The sequence below is a fragment of the Rattus norvegicus genome, chromosome 3 (assembly GCF_021556685.1).
Source record: "Rattus norvegicus strain SHRSP/BbbUtx chromosome 3, alternate assembly SHRSP_T2T, whole genome shotgun sequence".
NCBI classification, from domain to species: domain Eukaryota; kingdom Metazoa; phylum Chordata; class Mammalia; order Rodentia; family Muridae; genus Rattus; species Rattus norvegicus.
In genome coordinates, this window is record NC_141536.1 from 107,140,662 (window position 1) to 107,165,966 (window position 25,305).

Here is a 25,305-nt window from a genome sequence, read left to right on the forward strand (position 1 = left end):
TGGTCTTGTACCTTGAACACTTGGGACCTGCCATACTCTATGTTTTCAAGTTTTATTATTGAGTGTTTAGATGAACATGGGTGTATACATACATGCATGTAGAGGTTAGAGGACAACTTTTGGGAGTGGTTCTCTCCTTCCACCTTGGGCTTTGGGGATAGAACTCAGGTTGCCAGGCATGCACAGAAGGAGCTTCTGCCTGCCTAGCCATCCGGCTGGCCCTGTACTTTATATTTTCAGTCGACAATGATAGAGCAAAAGCAGAAGGATCCCCTGATTTCTCTGTGACTTCAGATGAGCTGGATGACCTTTCCTTGTGTCATCTTTTGTCTAGAAGACATTTGCCTTGCTGGCCCTTGTGCTCTGTGGAAAATGGTCCTAGAGAAACATTTATTTCATTTCTCCTCCTTTGTACTCATATGAGCCCAAATACCAAATGCCTCTGACTTATTTCTTACTTTGGTGGTGAAGTCTTTGCCTTGTCCATACTTTATCCTTCTTAGGTGTGTTGATGAGACCTACGTGCAGGTCATACCCAGAAAATACACACAGAACGTGTTCTCTGTCTCTGTCTCTCTGTCTGTCTTTCTCTGTCTCTGTCTCTGTCTCTGTCTCTGTCTCTGTCTCTCTCTCTCTCTCTCTCTTTGCAGAGGAACTTCAGCTCACTAAATGATGATCTGGATGAGAGCCTGCAAGAGCTAGTCTTCCAGAATGATTTGAAGGTGGGTGTATGGAATGGACCCAGAAGAACTTTCTAGTACCCTGCAAATAAGTTTGATCTTCCTCTGTCATTCCCCATCTAGGTCTGTTCCCTCAGTGGGGCAGAGAGTATCTGTCTAGCTCAGAAATCAGTTTTATTTCCATTGAGCCTTGAGTAGAGAGGGTGTTTGCCTTCGTTGATGGTAAATGTATATTTTTTTATGTTTGTATTTTATTTTCTCAGGCTCATGGTAGCTTTTTTTTTTGATAGTATGAGTAACCTAGAAAAATGATTTTCTAGTCAGTAAATCAGGCAATCAGCATGTATTCACAGATCGAGCACTCAGTTTGAAGCTTCAAGGGCTAGAGGAGCCCCGTCTCACGTGGTACAGAACACATACACAGAGGTTGGTGTTTCATTCATAACGTGACTGATAAGGAAGAAATCATTATGCCCTATAATTTTTCAGAACAGCTGTCATATGCTAGAAGACAGAGAACTGGTTTTGAACCACACCTTGAGGGATTGGTAGAGTTGTTAGAGAGGGAGAGGGGAATTTGTATGAGGGAGAGCTGACATAAGCAAAGCCACAGAAGTGGGAGAGTGACCTGGGACAGCAACAGTGTGGAAGCATGTGCATGCAGATTACCTGGTGCAGGGAACATAGTAGAACAAAGATAGTCATTTCACAGCAGCAGGGACATGGGAGGGGAGGCAGGAAGGAGCCAAGGACATGGTACTTCTTCCAAAGCATACTTCCTCTAATAGGGTCCTACTTTCTAAAGTTTTCATCACCTTCCAAAACAATGCCACCAACTGGACACCAAGTCTTTAACACAAGAGCCTCTGGGGCATTTCATACTCAAACCATGACACATTTTTTTTTCTAGTTAAAAGAACAATGTATGCTCATTGAAGAAAAATGTAAGCATTTATTGAAGGAGCTGCTGTTTATGAAAGTAACACTTGCTTATTAACGAACACTTAAAACACAAAACACTCAAAACACTCACAGATTTTCAGAGCTACAAGGACCTCTGTGAGGTTTTGAATAGTGACAGCAGAGATCAGGGATCATGAGGAAGTAAAACATGGAGGCAATAGGTAAGAGTGGACTTAGTCTGTTCCCTACAGGGGAGTCTGTCATCTCTTATACCTCTGCAGATAGACACGCTGACTCAACACTGGACTCAGAAGCCAAATAACCGGCAGGCACTCATGGAGCATTACGGTGTGGGCATCAACAGGAATAGAGCCAGGGTGGTCATCGACTCCAGCCTGCCACACCTGATGGCTTTGGAGGATGATGTGCTCAGCACAGGCATTGTGCTTTATCACCTCAAGGTGAGGAGGCTCGTTCCTCTCCTCCCTCCCCAACCACTGGCCTCAGAAGTGAAGGAAGGAAAGGAACTCACAGCCATGTTCTTAGGGAGCCAGACCAAGACCTCAGAGCTGCCAGTCACAGAGTGGGATTTATTTGGGTTTTGCATAAATGGCTGGAGGAAGCTGGAAATCAGCATAATTACTGGTTTTCCATTGCTACTGATGCTTTCCTGTAACTAACTCATTATTTCTGTGCCTTAATTTCTTCACGCTAAGGTAAGAATAGCACCTCTTCCGTTGCTTTCCTGACTTCCTGAAGCACAGGGGTTCAGTTATGGAGAGCAAAATCCTAACCTCAAAAATACAATCAGTATAAGCTGAGAAGAGTGCTCTGTGCCTGTAGTCCATGCCACTCAGGAAAGTGATCCAAAAAGATCCTTGAGCTCAGGAGTCTGAGGTGGCTTGCTTAAGAAGAACATAACTGTCAGAGCTTCTAAACTACAAATGCAGGCTGCTCAAACATGGGCAAATTCAAGAGTCTAGAAAGTTTTCTTCACACATTTTCATTGAGCCTGTAAATCAACAAGGACAGCTGCCTCCCCTCCACCTGAAGAGAGACCATGGGCAAGGCAACTTACAAAGAGAAAGCATTTAATTGAGAGCTTCCTTATGGTTTCAGAGGGTTACTCTAAGCCTATCATGGAGCATGACAGCAGGCAGGCAGGCAGGCAGGTCACTGGGGCAGTAACTAAGAGCTCCCATCTAATCTAAAAATTGCAGGCTAAGAGAGAGCAAGACTGGGCCTGGCGTGGACTTTTGAAACCTCAAAGCCTAGTGACATACTTCCTCCACAAGGGCACACTTTCTTATTCTTCCCTAACAGTTCCACTAACTGGGGACCCAGCATTCAAACATGAGCCTATAGAGACCATTCTGTGTCAAACCACCACAGAGTGGGTTTTTCCACCTCAAATGAGAAAAGTAAGGAAAAGCCCTCCTTGGATCCTAAAACCCTGTGCCCAGCTGCTGGGGCCTTGGATGATTCCAGGTGTAGTTAAGCTGACAACCAAGATCAGTCCATCATGCTCCTCCTTTGGCAGTGTTGATAGAGGTTGGCAACTATTGACTTATATGCAGCGGGGAGAGGTAGAGGGGCACAGGGCAAGGCTAGAATTTCATAGATTCCAGGATTATTCTCATAAGCTGTCTTAAGAAAGCTACAAGGTCTCCCTGTTCTTGCTGTGTGGTCTAGTGGTGATTTTAGTCACCTTGAAAATCTCTCATTGGAGATTATGGTATGGCTGAAAAAAATATAGACAGTGGATTCAGAGACCTGAATTGAAGCCACAGTTTTCTTACTTAGCATATGGGTTTTTAAGGCAATTTGTTCTCTATGAGCTTCAGATTTCTGGCCAAAATAAGGATACAGTAACACCAACATTTGAGGTTGTTAATGGATTAAACAAAGTCAAGCATAGTTATAAATGCCAGTGATCCCAGCACTTGGGAGACTGAGGCAAGAAGTTGAGAGTTCAAGGCCAGCCCAGGCTTCAAAGTGGGTTACTGGCTCAAAAAGCAAGCAAGCAAAAAAATGTCTACAAGACTTTCAGCATAATACTTGGGACATAGCAAATGGTTACTTAAGAAACAATGAAGACACACCCTGGAGTTAGCATCGTTGTTACCATGTTGCTACCTACTAATGGCTGTGTGGTCTGCAGTGGGTTTGTCATAACCAAGGGCCCAAAGCCTAGTGTTGTACTAATTCAGTGCTTTGCTTGTGTTAACACAAGTTGCTGTGCTCTCTTCTACTCTCTTCCAGTTCCTTTCGCTTCTAGAGACACCTTGCCCCTGTTTGTGCTAACCCTTCATAGAATTTGGCATCTGTTATGCTTCCTCTGTGGAGCAAGAAGGTAACAATCATAAATCTTTACAAAAAGTCTCTTGAGTTTCCTAGATCAAACGTGGGCCACAGTAACCTTCGTTGCTTTGAGAATGAAGTATATGTAGTAAATGTGCGTCCTCCCTTTTACTGAAGAATCTCTAGCCAGCAGCATAGCTTTTCCTTGACCTCAGGCCACAGGGCAGAAAGGAGTTTGTCCTCACTTGTTGGGCTTCGCAAGGCAGTGGTGTGTGTCACTGCTTGTGTCCCCCTGGACTGCAGAGCGTGCGGATGGAAGGTCAGCAGCCTAGTGAGGTTGGGAAATGAGTCTGAGAATGCGGAGTCGGTCATGGGAAGACACAGATGATAGACAGATGTGGACTATGCCTTGAGAGCAGGGCTGTGTCTTTTTACTCTTATTAAGATGGCTTCTTTCCTTCCTCCCCATAGGAGGGCACAACAAGAATAGGAAGGATTGATTCAGACCAGGAGCAGGATATCGGTAGGTGACCACACATTTGTGTCTCACATACAGGCAGCTATTTGTCCCTTTACTAAAGGAAGCTGATGAAGTCTCTGAAGGGTTACAGGTTTGCTTTTCTTTCTGCTGCTAGTTTTGGAGTTGGAATGTGAAGGAAGAGGCTTAAATGGGGAGACTTTGAACTCTTGGTGGTTTCAGGTGGTGGGAGTACCTTTTTTTGTTGGGCTAGGAAATATTCTAGGTGTTGGGTTGGAACTTGTAAAAACTGGAAGAGGCATTCTCCTGAATGATTTCTGAACTCAAGTTGCCCCTGCCTCTTTAGTCCTTCAGGGCCAGTGGATTGAGAGAGACCACTGCACAATCACTAGCACTTGTGGGGTGGTCATTCTCCGGCCTTCCCAAGGTGCACGCTGTACTGTCAATGGTCGTGAGGTCACTGCTTCCTGCCGTCTGACACAAGGTAAGGCTGTCTACCTCCCAGGGTATATCTGGATGAGTGATGGACATTTTCAACCAAGCATGTGTTACTCAGCCTCTTTACCCAGAGACATGAAGATTTTCTAACATGTTCCCTCCCTATTCTAGGACCCAAGAGTAGAGAATGACTCATGGACATGTGTGCTTGTTTATCTGAACCTCAGTTTCTTCATCTGTGATAATAGGAGCATAGGGCAGGATTGAATGAAGCCTGTTTTTTTTTTTTTTGTTTTTTGTTTTTTGGTTTTTTTTTTGCAGTTCTTTTTAGTTTGCTGTAAAGACTTTGTGTCAGTGTACCTCTAGTACTAATCTATTTAAATCCCATTCTCTGAAGCTGAACTTGGAGCCTACCTCTTCATGAAATTTCTCTGACTACACTACCTGAAATTCGTCCTGCTATTTATTTGATTATAACTGTGAGATGTATAATTAATATATATATCAACCCAGCTTGTTGCAGGCATGAGTTTATCTCACAGTATCACAGTTTATCTCAGGGCATGATTATGGACTGAACTCTGGTTTGTGTGTCACAGGAGCTGTCATAACACTGGGGAAAGCACAGAAGTTCCGATTTAACCACCCAGCGGAGGCTGCTGCGCTGCGGCAAGAAAGGCTCAAGGTAGGCGTGACTGTGATTTCTGAGTGGCTGGTAGGGACTGCCCTGATGGGCTCTGCACTACCCTGCTGGGATCACTGCTCTTTCCATGTCTCAGGTTGGAGAGGTTCTTGGCAGCAGTGGCTCTTTGGAATGGCTGGATTTGGATGGAGATGTCAGTGCCTCAAGACTGGGTCTCTGTCCTGTGCTCAGGAAGGAGAGGTGAGAATCTGCTGTTTATAGCAATGGAGTCTCCTATGTTTGCTTCTTACTCCAGAAGAGAAATTGAGAGTGTTGTATAACAACTAAGGTCTGAACAGATTTGTTCCAGATTGACTTGGGCAAGTGTTGTGGCTTGAAAATAAAATGTTCTTCACAGGCTTGGGCATTGAAGACCAATCTCCGTATTGTGGCATAACCCATGAGGTTCTGGAACCTTTAGGAGGAATGATAGAGCCCAAGGAAGTAGGTCACTGGAGGCGTGTTCTTGGGGGTGCATCTTATTCTACTTCCCTCTCCCTCTCTCTACTTCCTATTACCATGAGGTGAGCCACTTTGTACCACCACATGTGCCCCTAGCCTCGCTCATGCCCAAGCTGCAGGGTAGTCTGCCGTAGACTGGGACTTATGAACTGGTAGGCTAAGATTAATCCTTTTCTCAAGTCATTTCTCTCAAGTGTTTGATGCAGCAATGAAAAACTATGAATAATCTGAAAATATAGAGCTGGCTGCTGAGACATAGCGTTTGTAGCTGACAGGGACATAGCCACGGCACTCATTTGTGTCCTGCTCAGTATCTCGTCTCTCTTCTCACTAAAAGACATGCATCTCCCCTGTCAACAAGATTTATCTGGGAAGTGTTAGCAGATATCTTTGATACTGCTTCTAACCCTTACCTCCCCATAATTCTTTAAGTCTCAATGCACCTGTGCGTGAGCTCAGAGTATGTCTCTGTTAGCCTTCGGAATATATGGCTGCCTCTGGATCTTATATTTTCGGTTCTGAGCCTAGCCTTTTCTGGCTGAGCCATCGCTCTAGCCCTCCTTTGGATCTTTAAAATGTATCTCTTTTATTCTCTCAACCAGCAATGCAGAGCCATGCACATGAGGGATGTAGACCTCTGGGAGCAATGAGAAAACATGTTGAGATTCTGCCCTCTCTCCTGCTTCAGCTGTTTTGTGATAAACTTTGAAATCCTGAGCTAATTTATATGCGATTGGCAGCAGCTGGTTCTCTACTTCATCATTAGCCTTTCTATACAGAATTCTTCCCTCCTGGATATCTGGTGGGTTTGCCCCTGGAAGCTCCTTTGTTCTTTTAGGTAAACTGACCTGTATGTCAGGTCTAACTGTAGGAAAGTCATCAGAGGACTCAGTAGCAGTGAGATCACTAGCAAGACTATCAAGCACTTTTTTTTTTTTCCGGAGCTGGGGACCAAACCCAGGGCCTTGCGCTTGCTAGGCAAGTGTTCTACCACTGAGCTAAATCCCCAACCCCTATCAAGCACTTATAACACAGGATTCAAAGCAGGTTCTTGTGACCCTTGGCCTTTCTGGAGGGATTGGCTCTCTTCTGACTTGGAGCATTGGGTGGCAGATGAAGATAGTCTGACACTGATAAGGCTGGGTGAGCAGAGAGCATCTTCACAGAGCTGCTCACAAGGTGAACAATCCTACAACAGAGGGTTAGAGATGTGTGGTCCAGGGTTGAAGTCTTAGGGGTCTAGGGAGTGAAGGGCAAGCTGGAAAAGCTGGCACAGGTGGAGAGTGTCAAGGCCAAGAAGGATTTGGGACTGAGGCTGAAGTTCTGGTTTTCTCAGGAGGAGCTGCTGATTTTGCAGGGAAGCCACAAAAGAGGCTTAGTTTTGGGTAAGGTTTCATTGGGAAGACAGATTTGGTGTTTCTCACAGTGCAGAGTTTACAGGGAACATTACACTGCGATTTGAAGAGTTATGGGTATAGAAAGGAATTGGGTAAATAGATTCACATTCGGCCCTACCACATAAAAGCCCTGTGTGTGATCTCAGACAGCTCACTTAGTGTTTCCTCACATCTAAAGTAAAAATGCTTACCCCTTCCTGGGGATCCTGCATTTGAGACTGGTGGAGCTCAGCCCACGGCCCCAGTGGCTGTGGGATGAGCTGCCTTGGGAAGCTGCTTTTCTTTCTTGTCCTCTTGTCTCAGCTGGATTGTCCTCCTCCCCAGAGAGCTATGTAGACTCATCCTACTTTTTAAATATTGTCAGGACTCTGTGGCCTCATGACCTTTCATCAGCACCAAGAATGTGCTCATTTCTCCATCGGACTATGAAGGGCTTCAGAGTCAAGGCCTCTCTCATGGACTGCCCCCACCATTCACCACCAACCTGAGGGGCTTGTAGGCTGGGCTGGGCCCATCCACATACTGTAGCCAGCATCTGGTGCCAGCCTGTGGTCAGGTAGTGTGGCTCTCAAGCTAATGTTGGGCGAAGGGGACAGGGAATGGAACAGACAGAAGCAAGTACATGACTCAGTCTGGATTTGTGGGCAGTCTGTCCTACTCTTAACCTGGGCTTGGCTTCAGGGTTGCCTTCATCCTAGGCTGCTATCCCTCATTTATCTCTGGAGGAGCATTTGAGAGAGCTAGAGCTTTTTCTAAGCCATTTTGTTTTCATGTAATAGTGATCTGAACTAGGAAGAAATTTTATCCTCAGAGTCTGTTGCCTATGTTCTTTGCATTCTCTTGTTTGGAGTTGGTGGGGAGAGACTTAGCTTTAAATGTTAGAACCCAGAAGAGGCTCTCACTGCTGCTGCTGTAGTAAGTAGCTGTCACTAAATTCTACTGCAGACTCTGAGGCCCAAGGTAGCAGAGGACAACTGCCAGAGAACAGTGGGGAGTATAGCAAAGTCCTGACAAGTAGTTGGTGACCAGGCAGGTCTAGGGGATGCTGGAGTCAGCTAAGAGGAAAGGCAGCCATCGTTACTTGCAGGTCCCTTGGCTGCCTTGTTTTGGTACTACATCCAGACATGTACATAGCTGGGGTTTTTTTCCTCACCTGTCCTGGGAATTCGAAAACTGTGCTTAGCAGAGGTGTCCTTCTGGCTGCGGCTGAAAGACAGCTTTGGTAAATACACCTTGGCATCCTAGACATTCCCCTTCACAGTCCCATGCAAAACTGCTGTGGCTGCTGCTTTTCTAGAAGCTACAAGAGCGCTCCTAAGAAGATGCAATATGCAAATCTAAGAGCTGGGGAAACACTCGGGAGGAAAGTGAGTAACCTAGGGGATTCAGAGTATATACTTCCTTCTGGATTTGGTGTTCTGTGGATTTTAGTTGGGCTTCTTTAGGCCTGCCTCACTAATGGGTTTATGTTTATAATTCAGCCATTACTGTGGCCCAGTTTTGAAGTAGTAATACAAGCACAAGTGTAAATATATGTACAAAATGTTTTGTGTTTTTCTGAAATTTTCCTAATATTTCTGGTTTATTCTAAATTTCCTGGGCAGCTTCCTCTGTACGAGTTGCCTCTGTATGATGTTGAGGGCGTGTGTATATGTACTTGTGCATGAGAGATCGAGAGCGAGAGAGAGAGAGAGAGTCTAAGGTTGATATCCGTGTCTCTCAATGGCTTCACTCTATTAAGGCAGGGTCTCTTACTGACCCCAGAGCTTGCCAGTTATAGACTAGCCAGCTTGCCCTAGGTATCCCTTGTCTCTGCTGTCCAAGGGCTGGGATTACAGGTAGCTACCATGCTTGCTTGGCTTTTATGTCTATTCTGGGGATCCAAACCCTCGCCCTCACATTCACATGGCAAATGCTTTGTCCACTCAGCCATCTCCCAAGTCTAGAAAAAGATGCTTTAGCATTTTTTAATGTTTTATTTTACTTTTTAAGACAGGAAAACTAACCTCAAACTCTCTGCCTCCAGAGTATTAGGGTTAAAGGCATGTGACACCACACTCAGCTTTTTGTACTTTTAATTTGTTTTACTCTTATGATTTCTTTATGTGCCAGGTGTGGTGGCACATGCCTTTAATCTCAGCACTAGGAAGGCAGAGGCAGGTGGACTCAGTGAGTTCAAGGTCAGCCTGATCTATATAGTTCCTAGATAGCCAGGGTTACATAGAAAGACTCTGTCTCAAAAACAAAACAAAACACCAAAGCAAATAAAATAAACAGCAACAAAAACCATCTGTTTTATTCTTATGAATTCCTTATGAGAGTTAATTTGGGTTTCTGCTAAACCCACAATTCTAAGAATAGTCTAATGTCTATTCTCTGCTCCTGTACTATGACATCATGGACTGCCTATGACAACACATCTATTTGTTCTAAGCTGCCAGATGTCTGAAGCTTCTACTACCTTGTTGAATTCAGGGGTGCTCTCAGAGGGATATTTGTCCTGAGTTTGGTTTGCTTGGGTGACCCTGAGCTTTTTGTCACAGGAGAGTGCTGGAAGAGCAGAGTGACAAGGACCAGCAGCCATTAAGAAATGGCAAGATTTCCTACAGAGCCCAGACTGAGCAGCAGCAGTGCCATGTGGAGGCTCTGAAGCAGCAAGCCAAAGAAGGACAGAGTAGAGTCCAGAAGGAGCTAAAACTGGACCAGACACATATCAACCGAAAGATAACAGACAGTAGGTGCCCTCATCTAAGGTGTCTGCTTCGTCTGCCTTTTCCAGTTTCATGCAGCCAAGCTTCTGCATTCTGACCTTTGTTGTCTTTGTGATATGATGGAATCTTTTGTACTAGGCATTCTCATCCTTCTTTTAGAGACCAGAAGCTCACACAAGGGGGCTGGAAATAAGCAGGCGGACTTCTCTAATGGCCCCTCAGAATGATGCATCTTCTGCTGACTCCTTCCAGTGGCGCACTTGTCTGTGCATTTCCACCCGCCCCACTTATCCACTGTTCCATTGAGGCCTACACATCTTCCTTTCCTTCTCCTTCAGTAAGGAGGCCTTGTAGCTCTCCCTTGCCACATCACTCTATCCAATCCTCTTTACTCCTTATAGCTCTAGCCATGGCTGGAGATGTCTGAGTCCAGACAGCCATAGGCAGGAAGTGCTGACCGTCTCTCTGGGTGTTTTTGGTTCCCAGACCAGCAGTGGCTACTCAGAGAAGAGACCTGGCTATCCAACTTACGAGAGACACAGCAAGAAGGTGACTGTGGAGAAGAGAAAGAGCTTGAGGCCTTTGTGGCACCTGATGCTTGGCTCCCAACAGTTCCTCAGACTCCACCATCTCCACTGGTCCAAAGCCAGAAGAGGGTGGTACAGCCCCGGTGCTTGCGGAAACATACTTCTCGGGCTACAGTGTGGAACATTAGGCAGAAAAAGGTATCGTTCCAGCTGGAGAGAATTATTAAGAAGCGGAGGCTGCTGGAAGCCCAGAGGAGACTGGAGCAGCTCAATGCACTCTTCTGGATCCAGGATAATGGCACCTCCAAGGCCCCAAGTTGGGCCTCTAGCTCTAACACCACAGGCTCAGGTTCTCAGCGTAGAAGCAGATGGACAACTTGCAGCTCTCTGAGTCTCCAGAGGCTCTGCAGTCAACGCCTGTCCCAGCTACGCAGGTACCAATGATGTCACCAGGAGCCGTGGCTGGAGTTAACCAGTTTTCCAGGCAGTGCTCTTTACTCTGGGGCTTCTTCAGTCTGTTAGGTGGTTAGGTGTTTAGTCCTCTGGTCCTGCTGGGCTTCTCATTGTTTGCATATCTTAAGAAACAGACTGCTTCTTAGCTCTCAGAGCTGCTTTTCTCCCAGCTCATTTCTCGTTTTCAAGGAACTCAACTCATTTACATGTGTGTTTTAGACCTAGACTGCCCGGATGCAGTTTCTTATGTGTTTTGCCTCCACCTTAGTCTCACCTCCAGTCTTCCTTGATCCCACAGGCTGCCTCCACCCTGGCCTGACTGACACATGATTCCCCCGTACATGTTTGGATCTGACTGTTGGCTCCTTCACTTCCTGTCTGCTGTCACCAGGTTGGGGAGTGTATTATCCCCCAGATTCCTTGGAGTAGAAGACTGTGTCCTGTTCTGTGTGTCCTTGGCCTTGTTCAGAAGAGTCATAAATGTCTGTTGCTGTCATGTTTTCTTACCTCTCTGTCCTTCAAATAACTGGGCAGGCAAGCCAACTTTTTACTATGGGAATCATTCAAACATGCACAAAGTTGAGAGACTTATGGAGTTCCTATTTTGAGCAATTATAAAGATGCTACACTTACTTTACAGACCCACTACCCTATCTTCCAAAGGATTTAAAGCAATATCATATTTCAACCCTGTATCTTTAAGTATGTACCTCTAAAAATAAAAACTGTTCTGTCATACCTACCAAATCATACCTGCCAAGATTAGGTTATAGCTTGATAGAAGCTAACACTTGGGTCACACTCAGTTTTCTCCAGTTGCTTGAATGAAGCCTTGGTTTTCCATATCAAGAACTAATTGGATTTATAAACTACCTGACACTGTTACGTCTGACGTTCCTGTAGTCATTCTTTCCTATTTCTTCTTATCAGTATGCAAAGTGGGGCAGTTCTGTAGATGATGTCACACCATGGATTTATCTGCTTGATTCTTTATAGTATTAAAATTATTCCTGTTTTCCTCACATAGCCAGTTGCTTGAAATGTAAAGATAAAGCAGTTGGGGATGGAGATTGAGCAAAATGTATCTGAGACCACTGAAAGCCAGGGCTCTACTGTCAACAGTCTGCTTTTGTGTGTGTTGATCTGAGGACTGTAGGACACAGTGTGTGGGTGGCCTGCTTTCCAACCTCTTTCAGAGTAAGAAGAATGCCATATTACTTATATTGACACAGGGGCACTACTATTCTGATATTGCTTTCCTTGTCTTCACAGTGCTGTCATGAACTGGGATCCTTCAGCCATGTCACCACCTGTGCCTGATCTGACTCAGCAAATGCCAGAGAAAACCCTGTCAACAGATACTGTTCCCCAGGCTACAGCCTGTCCTCCAAGGACAGGATGCCTGGGCAGGAACAGCCTCCATTCATCACGGTGGAGGAAGTTCTCGCCAGCCAGGGGAGCTTCTGTCAGTAGCCAAAAAATTGAGTCATTTGGTAAGCAGTCCTGTCAGATGTCATCCCAGGGTCAATCAACTAAGAAACAAAAACCAACAGATGGTTCAAGGATCTTCACCCCTGCTGCCCAGACCAAGGCTAAGGGACTAGTAGCCTCTGTCAACACACAAACTGTATGGCAAAAAGAAGAGAGCTGTGCAACCTACAAGGCTCCTAAGGAAACTACCTCCCATCCTACGTATCTCAGTGGATCGGAGCAAGTAGCTGGGCATAGAAAAGTAGTCAAGACTTCTCTGGCAGAATCCAAACCACCTCCTCCAAGCAGGGCATCAAAAAAGCATCAGAGGGTGCTGGCAGCTAGGGCCAGAGACATTGCCAAAAAGTTCTCTCGTTTGTCTTGTGGCTGTCCTTTAAAAAAACAGCCTAGTGCAGAGGATCCAACCTCCTTCACAGATTCTAGACCTATAATGGACCATGTAAGGGAAGAGGACAAAGATTTATCTGACACTGAAAGCAGTTACTCAGTGGATTCTCTTTCTTACATCTATGCCAAAGTCCCAAAGGAGCTGCTGAAACCAGAGGAACTTCAGGGAAAATGGGATCTCCCAGATCCAGACAACTCTGAAAGTGGTAACAGTCAAATATCTGAGGATTCACTTGCTGGGAAAGGGCACCAAAGTCTCCCAGAAAACTCTGCAGGTGAATATTCCATGAAGGACTATGGGCATTCAAGAGCCAGACCTTCAGCCTCTGTGAGGGGTCTCCCCATGTACTCAGACAGTAGCTTATGTACTCATACAGACAGGAGCTTTTCCTTGCACAGCCTAATTGGTCCTGAAAATAGGCAAGGGGAGCCTTTCCTTGGCTCTGCTGATGAGATGCCTACAGAGACTTTCTGGCATCTGCAGAAGGCCACCCTATCTGCAATAGACAATAGACAGGGGGCAACAGACAGGCCTAGCCCTATCAACCACAGAGTGGGAGTCAGGGTCAATAATATTCTGCCAAAAAGCAATTCATTTTACCATGATCTTCAGTACCAGCCCCGTTGTGAGCAGCTTGAGTCAGAAATGGAGACCAGCTATTCCGAACAAATCAACCCTCTCCGAGGTATTCAACTTGCAAGAGAGAGCCCCCTGTTATCTGTGGATTCCTGGTTTTCTTGCGACTCTAAGGTCAATCCCAGCAGCCCCTCAGGGGTCATACATTCTCTATGTCCAAGTCCTGACATACATGAAACTCAGCCCTATAGTGAGAAGCCCCAACACTGGCTAAGCAGTGAAGAACCAAATACCTGCAAACTTCCCCAAACTAGTACTGAGCCACCCTGCAGTTCAGATTTGTATGCAACTTCTGCTTCTGATACATCCAAGCCCTCAGTTTGTGGAAGCCAAAGACTCCTTCAGCCAGGAGTTGATGGATTCTTTCAGGGCAGAGAAATGCCTGACATGACCAACCAGGGCATCTCTGAAGAGTCCCACAATTCTGACATGTCGAGTGTGCTGGCTACCTCTGCCACCTCGTTCACTCATGTACGTAGTATTAATAAGAAGGACTGGGCTGCCCTTCATCAAGAATATCTCCTTGAACTCTCTGATTCTATTTTTGAAGCTATAGGAGAGCCCAGGCCAGCTTTCCCCTTCCTGGAGGAAGAGTCTAGCTCCCTGGCTGATGCTTCTGATAAAGTAGACTCTCCGTTGCCCACTGGCCCTGGGTTATCTAGAAATTTAGATTTCTGCTCCTTTCCAGCCCACCTATCCCAAATCAGGCACTTAAATGCAGAGAAAGACCATGACAGTCTGAGTGCCAACGTAGAAAGTGCTTCTGATCTCTTCAGTACTGTTGAGAGGATGAGCTGTAATGAGGCGTACCCCACAGACATAGAGTCTCTGACTTCTGGATCTATAAATGCACAGGCCTGCACAGCAGGAAATGCGATACCAAGTTCCATGACAGAAGCATGGGAAGTCAATCAGGCCAGCTTGGAAGGGTGCCTTCAGGGTGGCAGACATTCTGCACTGAAAACTTCCTCTGGGCAGTATTTCTTCCAGAAGAGGACTTATCACAATCATGACACCTCAGCCTCTGAAGTAGATTATTTACCTCAAGATGAGACTCTTCTCAGGAAAAATACTCCAGTTCAACCAGGACTATTAAGTCACAACAGCCACCAGCACCCCCTGCTGGAAGAGAAGGCGGCTTCCCAGGAGTGCTCCGAGGAAGTAGCTGGAACACACATAGATGCCTGTTGCACTTTCCCTTCAGGTCCAGAGCTGGTCCTGCACTCTGACCCTTGGAGCTCTTTTCCATCCTTCCTGCAGTCGCCTTCCCTGGAAACATTCTATGTAACCAAAAGCAGGGATGCCCTGACAGAAACTGCCTTAGAGATTCCAGCCTGCAGGGAAGCCTGGGTGCCCTCCCCACCCCCTAGAGAAGCCTGGGGCTTTGGTCATAGTCATCAAGTCCCCCAGAAAGCTCACAAGAAAAATAATTTGCCCAAGTTGTCCCAAAGTCAGAATTCTAAGATTGATTCACCTCATCAGACAATAACCAAAAGGCCAACAGATACGAATATAGGGGAAGTTACTGGAGAACTGGGGAAACGGCCCAGAAATATGAAAAAAGAAGAACCCCATGATTCTGCTTACTGTTTCGTTGCTCAGAACAGACAGCATCTCCCTTCTACCAGACTCAAAGCTTGTGAATGTAGAAATCAACTTGGAATTTTAAATAAGTACAGCCTCTCAGTCCATGAGGATGGAGAAGGGGCCTCTGCATGGCATCACTGCAGTGTTGCCTTCAATGGCTCTGAGTCAAAGACTTTGCTCTTCATTTGTGATTCTAAGGCAAGTGGGGAAGAACAGAGTCCACTCCTGCCAGAGACGCAGTCCTCTGGTACGCACAGTCAGTCTCCTCCTGGAGACAGGTCTGATTTCATTGGTAAAATCACCAATTTAGACCTGGAGAAGGTCATGCCAGAGGAAACTGCTGTTTCCTTGAAATCAAGATCACTCCATTGTCGAAGTAGCCCTGCGATCATGGCAGGAGGTAGGAGTCCCACCCACAGGTGGGAGGGGAGGAATGAAACTGTGCTTCTCAGAGAAGTGATTTCCAAAGACATCCGAGAAGAATTTAGTCTTCCAGGAACCCAGTATACCTGTGAAAGATGCCATCTAGTTATGTGCTCTCAGGAAAGAAAGCCCACTGAATGCAAGGCCCATGGGCAGTCACAAGAAATACAGTGCAAAGAAAAACCTTTGGGAGAGAAACAGAATAAAAGAGTTAATAGTACTGATGAAATGGCTAGGCTGATCAGGAGTGTAATACAGCTGGAAACTGGCATCTTAGAAATCGAATCCAAGCAGAATAAGCAACTTCATGCTTCCCACACGCCAAGTACAGAACTTATGCTCCAGGACTTACAGGACCAGAAGAAGACTGACCAGGTCCCCGAGCCAGAAAGTTCTGGAAAACATTTATGCTTTGAGGGTTATCCATCTTTTCCAATACAGATAGAAGATGGTATCTTTGAAGACAACAAAGCTAGAGAAATAGAGGGTAACAGTGCAATTAGTAATAATGCTCAGGTCCAGAAGATCACAGGAAGCCCCTTCAGATCAAGGGACTGTAAGCAAACAAGGGGGTCTGAGAGAGAGCACACATACCCACCACCTGGAGCACACAGACTTGCCAGGGATATCTGTGGTTCTTTAGGGAAGGGCGAAGCTCTCAGAAAGCCTAGCAACATGTCCCTTCACTCTAGGAGAATGAAAGCATTAGCTAGATCTCTGCTATTGCAGCGCAGCCCGGAGAGAGCTGAGAAGGATGATGAGCTCCTAAAAGCATCAGCAAAGTTCCAAGAGCAGACTTGGGCCTTGGAAAGTCTTGAGGAACTGGAGAGTGTGGAAAGTTTTCAGGAAAGCCAAATTATTGCAGTCCCAAGTGATTCAGAATTGGAGGATGTAAAAACTCCAGGGAGAGTTGAAGAAATGACAGTGGACAGGGGAGGGAACCTGAAGGAAAAAGAGAATGTGGAAATTTCTACTCCCAGCCAGCACTGGAAGGGCACAGTTTTCAGGCAGGAGAATGTCTCCCCATTCCATAACCAGAGAGACTTCTCTGCAGCTCTTCCTTATGGAGAGCTGAGTGGTATCCAACCCGTGCATTCTCCAAGCTTCCCAAGAAGCTGTTGTCATGTCTCTGATACCAAAGGTGTCTCTTCATTTGAGAACATATTAGAACCTACAATGTTGAAAACAAATAGAAATTCTTTGGCAACTGGAGTAGGGGATCAGGATCACAGTGGGGAGACCGGAAGCAGTAGCTTGCAGGGAAGTGTTTCTGGGGATGCTTCCACCACACACACTCCCTGGGGTGGATCTGTAATGCCCATGCTCATGAGAGCTAATGGTCAGTCTGTTACATCAGACAGTATACAGCTAGAGACAGAGGACTGGATAACAGTAAGCACCAGCTCCCAAGAAGACCAGGAAGGGGACTTCAGAGTTACTTCCACAGGCTTGACTACTCAGGAAGGTTTGGGTTCTGAAGCTGAGGCAACTGAACAAGAAGAAACAAAAACCAGTTCTTTGGATACTGTCTTAAGGCAGACTGAAAGGAGGGTCAGTTTCCTTTTACAAGAAGATAGTGACCAGGGTGAAGAGGAAAGGCAGAAGGCAGAGGAGAAGTCAGAAGACCAACAACTTCCTAACTCTGCTTGCTTACCACCAGTGTCTGTACTGAAAGGACCTGATCCAGAGCCTCTGCTACTACCAGACTCCTCTGTCCATGCATCCATATGCCTGTCTATCTTGGAAGAGATCAGACAGGCAAAAGCACAGAGAAAGCAGCTTAATGACTTTGTGGCTGAGGGGACAGTCCTTCCTTATGAGACGTCACAAGAAGCTGAGTGTTTTTCAGAGGCTGCTGGTAGGTCTCAGACACAGACAGTTACGTTAGGGTGGGATAGCACCAGGAACGATGCTAAGACACAAGGACTGCATGTGGCATCTCCACCTCCTGTGTTTGCAAACCTCTTGGCTGATGAGAGGAGAGCCCAGGCCAGTGCAGGGAGCCTTCAACATGTGCTCAATCCTGAAACTGATAGAGGGCCACAGCATCATTTGTTGGCTTCTTCTCACATTATTTCAGGGCTAGCAGAAAGATACTGCACTGGAGAAGCAAGGCAATTTTGTGGAGCAAGAGGATGGTCTGATTTTTCTGAAGTCATCGAGAAAAAAGAAACATCTAGAACAATGTCCTCTGTTGGTCCTTTGGACTCAGACAGGCTTCTTTCTATACTAGCTGTAGAGCAGAATGAGAGGGTAGGATCAGAGAAAGTGTCTGTCTTACCTTCTCAAACTTCTTGTGATGGTCCTGGGAGGATTCTGCATGGGCAAAGTCAGTTGGCTGCATGGGAGACTGCAGAGGATATATCCTTTGGTGGGAAGGACACTGTCCTGGGTCATCAGAAACCTAGTCTAGATAGCACATGTGGAGGAGACTCAGGTAAGATCTCAGTGACCACACAGAAAGGAAAAGCAGTCCATTCTGAGCGTCAGTCTGTGATCCGTACTGTTGATAATACTGTATACCTTTCTCAGCCTAAGCAAGACCATGTGCAGTGCTCCGATGCTTCTGCTGGCTTAGAAGGAATGGAGGCAAGTCCAAAGTCATGTGCTCTTCAGCCTGGAGCTCCAAGAAAGGTTGAAGCAGAAGCTAACATATGGCATCCTGTCAAGTGGAAGAATGTTGACTCTGGTCTGGCAGAAGCATGTGGGAGTGACAGCAAAAATCTAAGGTCAACTCCATTTATAGATAAAAGACCAAGCCTGCATCCCAGTGGAGTTAGAGAAGAGGCTCCAGGTCTGTGCCCAGAAGAGTGCCTTGTCTTCAAGGGGAACACTGGAGGCAGCAGGCCACTTGGCTTATCTTATGGGGAGGAAGAGAATTGCCCTCACCTAAGTGGTTCTCAGCCTGCTGCTGCTGTTCACGACTGCCGCTCTCATTCCTCTACTCTGCCATGTTATAGAGATGGTGTCCTTAGGAAGGGAACCCTCTGGGCTGCTCCACATCCTGACCACTCACTTTTTATAGTACCATCTAGGGTCTGTGAAGTGGATGGAGCAGGAGAGAGCTTTTCCAAAGACTCTCAAGTGTCTTTAGCACATGGCCTCAAACATAAATGTGGGCCAGTAGACAACAGCATTCCCAACCCATCCACTATAGCTCTTGTCTCCTCTCCAGCTCAAAACTGCAGCTGCCTTTGCACCTCAGAAATGAAGGCAAATTGCCTCACCCACACTGTTGCTAGGGGAAGATCAGTGGACGGTTCTGGGGAAAAGACAACAGGGAAGAAGGCCAGCACTGCCCCTGAGGATTCTTATCCATCCAGCCCTGCAGGAATGAGCTCTGAGCCACGAAGAACTCTGAAGAATAACTCTGTAAGTGAGAATGTACAGGCATCACAAACAACACCAGAACATCCTGCAGTGACTCAGAGACCATATTCAAATGAAGAATCTGTTGACAGTAAGCTGGAGATAGCAGCTCAGTTTGGGCATTTAGAAAATACCATCAGATGCTGTTCAAAAAAGATGCCACCTTCCACTAAGGTCAGGGGTCACAGTTGCTTGGATTCTCAAGCCAAATTTGTAGACATGTTGAAACATACCTGCCACCCTCAGATTGAAACTTCATGGGAAGAGGAAGAACAACAGAGAGACCAGGTCTCAGGAGATGGCAAAGTCCATGCCCAGGTCAGAAATCTAGTATCTTCTAACATTGGTAGCTTTGATGGCTGTCAGACTAGAGATGGTGAAAGAAAGGAGATAGTTGTAGCCAAGTCTTCTGCATCCCAGACTTTCTTTTCAGACTTTGAAGCCCAAACTGAACCATCACAGCCTGCTGCCCAGACTCCTAGCCAGCTCTGCTCTGATAGGGAGCAGCTGCCTCCCAGCCACAGGCACTTGCTTCCTGTGATTGCAATCTTCTCTGGCCCCAAGCGTGCCAGGTACTCCCCTAGACCTCAGTTTACTGTGGTCAGCTCATCTCGGTCTCTTCAAGAACTAAATTTGAGTGTGAAACCTCATTCGCCAACAGATGAAGATGCACAGGGGCCAAATTGCTTGTGGAGCCCACATCTCAGGGGTCATTCCTCCCAAAAGCCAGTATCAACATCTCAGAAGTCTCAAGATTACAGTCAGAAAGCCTCGTGTAACTTGAGCAATAGCCACACTGATCACAGGCCCTTGAACCCTGTCATTCCTCCTTACCCAACGTCTTCCACTGTGTCATGTATGCCAACCCCTGAGTTCATGACTACCTGGATGCCTGGGACTTTGGAACAGGCCCATCCAGGAAAGACAGATAAACTGAGTGTCCAGGGTATGCCAGAGAATTGGCATTCTCAGGTGGACAAAGAAATGCTGCACTTTGATTCTAGTAACTTAAGTCCCTATGTCCTGCCCTGGTGTCCACAGGGACCTGTGCATATTGGTTGGAAGCAATATGTGTTTGGAAGTGCAGTTGATGCCTCTGGTAGCCAGAAATCTCAGTGCCTAATACAATCAAAAATGGCTCAGTGTTCTAGCATGGACAATGTCCTAGAAGACAAGAAATCTCCATTTCACTTCCATCCCAAGACTGATGCCCAAACCCAGGATTTGCCAAACATACACAGTGGCATTGGGAATGACCAGAGTTCAAATGAGCTGCCTCTGGCTGGAGGGAGTACCACAGCTCAGGTAGATGAGATTATATTACTCTGCCCACCAGAGACAGGCTGTGCTGGGGGGGAGGCCAGTATGAATACCTTCGAGCAGGGAACACGGACCCTGGGCAGCAGGCTTCACTCAAATTGCACTGATGTCTCTGTTCAGCCTGATGCCAGGACAATGTCAGACTCTGATCTAGCCTCCTGGACCAGGATGCACAACCTGTCTCTCCACCTTTCACAGCTTCTACATAGTACTTCAGAACTGCTTGGGAGTCTCTCACAGCCAAGTGTGATAGTAAAGGAACAGAATGGCAACAGTGAATCCCTAGATGAGGCCCAACAGGCCCTTATGATGGATGGTTCTACTCAGACCACTGTGGATGAGGGGATCCAGACAGACCTGGCCTTACCTCCTCTGGCCTTCCAGGCGCCAGAGGTCAAGTCAGAGGAAGTCAGTGTGATCCTTCACGTGATGGACTCAGGTATTACCACTGTGGCTCAAGAAAAGGGAGATGTCCCAGTGGTGTTTCAGAAGAAAGAGGCAGAGGAAGCAGCAGAACCCCCAGATCTCCACAAAGGAAGTACCCACGTTAAACTGCAGAGCCCTCCTGTGACCTCACCACACTTGAGGTTTCAGAAAGCTGATTTTGGGCAGAACTTTACTTTCATGAACCCCCCAGCTTCTCCTGATGGTTCTCCACTTCCCAGTCTGCAGCCAGAGGAATCTTGCATGGTGGTCAACATGTCCAGAATCTCACACCACTCAAGGCTCACCCTTGGTGCTTCTGAGTTCACCCAAGAGCCTAGCACCCAGAATAGATTGGGCAGCTCGAGTGCTGTGCTGGTGGATAGGGCGTCCTCTCCAATCCTTACATTTAGTGCCAGCATCCAGGAGCTGAGCAACCCCTTAGCCTGTTTGACTCTATCAGTTCCCTCGGCTCATCCTCTTGAAGACTTCCAGAAGCTTGACATCAATCCAGACCCTGAAGTTGGTGACCTAAGACCTCCAATGGGTAATTCTCAAGCCACTGATAAGGCTGGCGTGTCTCGGAGAGCTGAGTCTGTGGACAGAGAAGTCAAGAGCCCCTTAGGGAAAAGTTCTGAGAGATTGTTTCTTTATTCTAGCTCCCCTTGCAGCCCACAACAGAGCTCTAGTCCCCAAGTTAGTTTCTCAGGAAAGGCCCCTCAGCAGCTTCAGCTCAAGAGCACCACTGGAGACCAAAGCAAATCACCATCTTCACCACCAAGGCACAGGATCCTTGATGATAGCGTTGTGTCTGAGAGGGTGGCTTCCACAGAGCATGGTCCACCAAGCAGTGGGAGGCCCAGTCAGTGCCAGGGCAGGGCAGCAAATGAGGATGGGAAGTCAGTGTTTATGGTAGAGTCACAACCCAACGTGGACCGACCTTCATCACGGAGAGGTCTTCAGCCCCTTAGCCCTTGTCAGATCTCTGCTACTACAGGGCTTCAAAGTCCTGCTGTAGATCCACCTCAGGTCTGCCAACCTGTGGGGCTGCTCTGTCCTGGTTCACAAATGTATGTGGCCTCTGGTCCCCAGCATCACAACCTCAGGGACCTCTCAGTTCATAACAAATTTAATAACTGGTATGGAGTTCAGGATGGACCTTGCAAAAGTCTGCATGTAGGTGACAGTTTAGGGGTCAGATGTGACTTGAGTTCTGTAGGGACACAAAGGCCCCTGCAACCTTCTGACAAATACAGCCAGGAACCCGAGTACCTTCGATTGGAACACATCCCCTTACAAGCTGGGGTTCAGAAGCCTTCACTCAGTGTGGAACTCACAGAAGCAAAACTACACCATGGCTTTGGGGAGACAGATGCTCTGCTGAAGGTGCTGCAGAGTGGGACAGGGGAGGTGTTTGCTCCTGAAGAACCTGCTATGCTCTCCTGTGAGGAGTTCTACACTAGGTAAGGGCCCTGGGCCTAAAGGGCAATGGGTGGGCAAGGTGACCATCAGGGTGAGGTCATGTGGGAATCAATCACATTTTGTCTCAGGCAGAAAAAGACTTTTGAGACCCTCAGGAGAGAAAGGACTGAGCGACTTCATAACTTTCGTCGGACACGAAGCCTCAGTCCCCAGAAACGACTCCGCTTCCTGCCCAGCAAGGACCTCCCCACCGGGGAACTTGACTTGCCCAGCAGACGCCAAGAGTACCTGCAGCGCCTGAGGAAGCATGTTGTGGAAACCACTAGGTAATGAAGATTCCGGAGCCTGCAGGAAGCAGGCTCTGTGGGAGCTGGGACTGGAATTTGACCATCCAGAGTCTCTTCCAGAGGGAATGGGGTACTGGGGTGCAGAAGGAGATGGGCAGAGAGAAGTCATGGGAAGGTACTGGACAGAGACTTTTGTATGTTATGCCAGTCTGTGTGTTGGGGTCTTAGGATGCCTTTTTCTTCTCCTAAGAATGCAAAATAACAGGGGTTGGGGATTTAGCTCAGCGGTAGAGCGCTTGCCTAGTGAGCTCAAGGCCCTGGGTTCGGTCCCTAGCTCCAGAAAAAAAAGAAAAAAAAAAAAAAGAAAAAAGGAAGAATGCAAAATAACTCTGTAGGCAGCAAGAGGTTATACCGAGCTAGCAGGGGTGGGCAGTACCATACTTCTATGTGCTTGTCATGTTAGAAGGAGCCTTTTAACCTTGTGGACTTCCCTAGAATCCCAGAACCAGCACCAAGATTAGCCCGCCCTCCCTCTGACATTGAGCTCATGCTTCAAGAGTATCGTCAGGCCCGTGAAGAGGCCAAGGCAGAGATTGCACAGGCTCGAGATCGGCTCAAGGAGCGGAGTGAACAAGAGAAAAAGAGAATCCGCCAGCAGATCATCTCCCAGCTGCTGAAGGTGGGGAACGAGGCAGTCCTCTGCCTTAGGACAGGCCTGGAACCTGGGCCAGACCTTTACTCTGCCTGTTTGTGAGTCTGATACGGTTGTAAAGTGCAGGGCTCTGCTTTCAGCCCAAAGCTGGACCTAGATCCCCTTTACCCCCTTATCAGAGCACTGCTGTCCCAGGCCAGAGTGTGGGAGGAAGAGGCTTCTGTGTGGAGTCAGGGACATGGGGAAGGAAGCATAGAGAGTTGTGGCTTCTGGAAAGTAGGTGAGAGGCTGCAGCAGGAGGTTCTAGGATGTAACTGGTGACAGCCGTGGAGGTGACAGGGAAGGGCGAGGATGTGGTAGTGTGGTATCATCAGAAGCTAGTTCATCTGTCTTCTTCCCAGGAAGAGGAGAAACTACAGATTCTAGCCAACTCCAGCTCCCTGTACACCAGCTCCAATGGAAGCATATCTTCTGGTGTCACGTCTGATTACAACAGCAGCCCAGCCTTCTTGGGCCACCTCCAGTCCCTAGAGGTTTTGGTGAGTAGGAAGACATCAGGGAGCTTCTGAGATGACTGTGGATAGGGCCAGCCCTTTCAGGGGCTGTGCTGCTGTGAACCCATCCTGTGCAGCTTGCTTTAGGTCTGCCTTCCTCTCCCTTTATTCTTGCTTTTTTGCTTTTTTGTTTTAAAAGCTTTGTTCTGTTTTTAATTATGTGTGTTTGTTTCTGTGTGTAGGTACATGTGTGTGAGCGCTGGTGCCCACAGAGGCCAAAGGCCTCAGGTCCCCCTGGAGCTGGCGTTACAGGTGGTTGTGAGCTGTCTAATGTGGGTGCCAGAAATGGAACCTGGGTCTTTTATGAGAATACTGCACTCCTGGGCATAGTGGTACAGGATTTTAATCCTAGCACTCAGGAGGCAGAGGCAGGTGGATATCTGTATGTTTAAGGCCATATTGATCTATATCCAGGACAGCCAGAGCTGCATACTGAGACCCTGTCTCAAAACAAAAGCAAAATCCAAACAAACAAACAAAATCCAATCAACAAACAGAATATGTTCAGTTTTATTTTAGTTTTTAGGTTTTGGTTGGTTGGTTTTTGTCATTTAAAAATATTAAAGATTTATTGTTTTGGTTAGGTTATGGGGTTTGTTTGTTTGTTTGTTTGTTTGTTTGTTTGTTTGTTTAAAGACAGGGGCTCACTGTATGTAGTCCTAGCTGGCTTGGAATTCACTATGTAGACCAGGTTGGCTTTGAACTCAGAGAAATTCACCTGTCACTGCCTCTGCCTCCTGAGTGCTGGAATTAAAGGCATGTGCCATCATGCCCAGCAAGATTTATTTTTATTTTTTATATGGGTGTTGCCTGCAGGTTTGCATATTTCCACAAGAGTACCTTGTGTCTATGAGATCAGAAGAGGGCATCAGATCTCCTGGGACTGGACTTACATACAGTTGTGAACCACCATGTGGATGGTGGGAATCAGACCCAGGTCCTTTGGAAAAGCAAGCCCTGTGCCCCGCCCCCCCGCCCCCCCGCCCCCCGCCTCTCCCTACTATCTCCCCTCTCCCCCAGATCCAACCCCCTTCCACTTCTCATAAAAGAGCAGGTCTCTCAGGGACATCGACCAAACATGGCATAACAAACTTTAAGACCAGGCACATAGCATCGCTTTAAAACTGGACATGGTAGTATGGAAAAGGTTCCACAAGCTGGCAAAAGAATCAGGGACAGCCCCTGTTTCCACTGTTAGGGTTACCCCAAAGAACCCCAAGTTACCCAGCCATAACATAGATACAGAGAACCTAGGTCAGACCTCTACAGGCTCCCTGATCTCTGAGTCCCCATGAGTTCCAGTCAGTTCTGTGTGCACTGTTTTCTCATGGTACGTCCCTGACCCCTCTGGTTTCTCTGATCCTGCCCCTACCCCTTCCAGAACTCCCAGAGCGCTACCAATGTTTGGCTGAAGTCCTCTGCGTTTGCTCCCTGAATGAAGCCTCTCTAGTCTCTTTGATGATAGTTCTGTTAAGCTCCGGTCCCAGAACACTCTGCAGCAGGACAAACTAGGTCGAAGGTTCTGTGGCTGGGTTGGTGTCCCAGTCCTGCTCCTAACACTGAGCCGAGTTCTCTAGACCCAACTTAAAATTTTATTTTATCCTGAATAGTAGATGCTATTTTAGGATAGGGTAGTAAATAAACTGGTGTTCCCTTTAGACCATTTAGAGACTTAAGCTTGTTAGGGATAGAAATACTAATCTTCTTCTTTTATGTTCCCT

The 25,305-nt window shown here is 47.0% G+C and overlaps 1 protein-coding gene across 4 annotated transcripts in view; it reads left to right on the forward strand.

Moving 5' to 3' along the window:
- Stard9 (StAR-related lipid transfer domain containing 9) overlaps positions 1–25,305 on the forward strand; it is a 91,824-nt gene that overhangs the window by 47,542 nt on the left and 18,977 nt on the right. For 3 of the 4 annotated variants that reach the window (NM_001427830.2, XM_087654595.1, XM_087654596.1), the window contains 12 exon segments: positions 651–722; positions 1,865–2,044; positions 4,356–4,407; positions 4,709–4,846; positions 5,400–5,485; positions 5,580–5,683; positions 9,885–10,075; positions 10,539–11,013; positions 12,305–22,132; positions 22,220–22,417; positions 22,874–23,057; positions 23,432–23,569. In NM_001427830.2, the coding sequence (NP_001414759.1) occupies positions 651–722; positions 1,865–2,044; positions 4,356–4,407; positions 4,709–4,846; positions 5,400–5,485; positions 5,580–5,683; positions 9,885–10,075; positions 10,539–11,013; positions 12,305–22,132; positions 22,220–22,417; positions 22,874–23,057; positions 23,432–23,569 (11,646 nt within the window). 4 annotated transcript variants of the gene reach the window in all.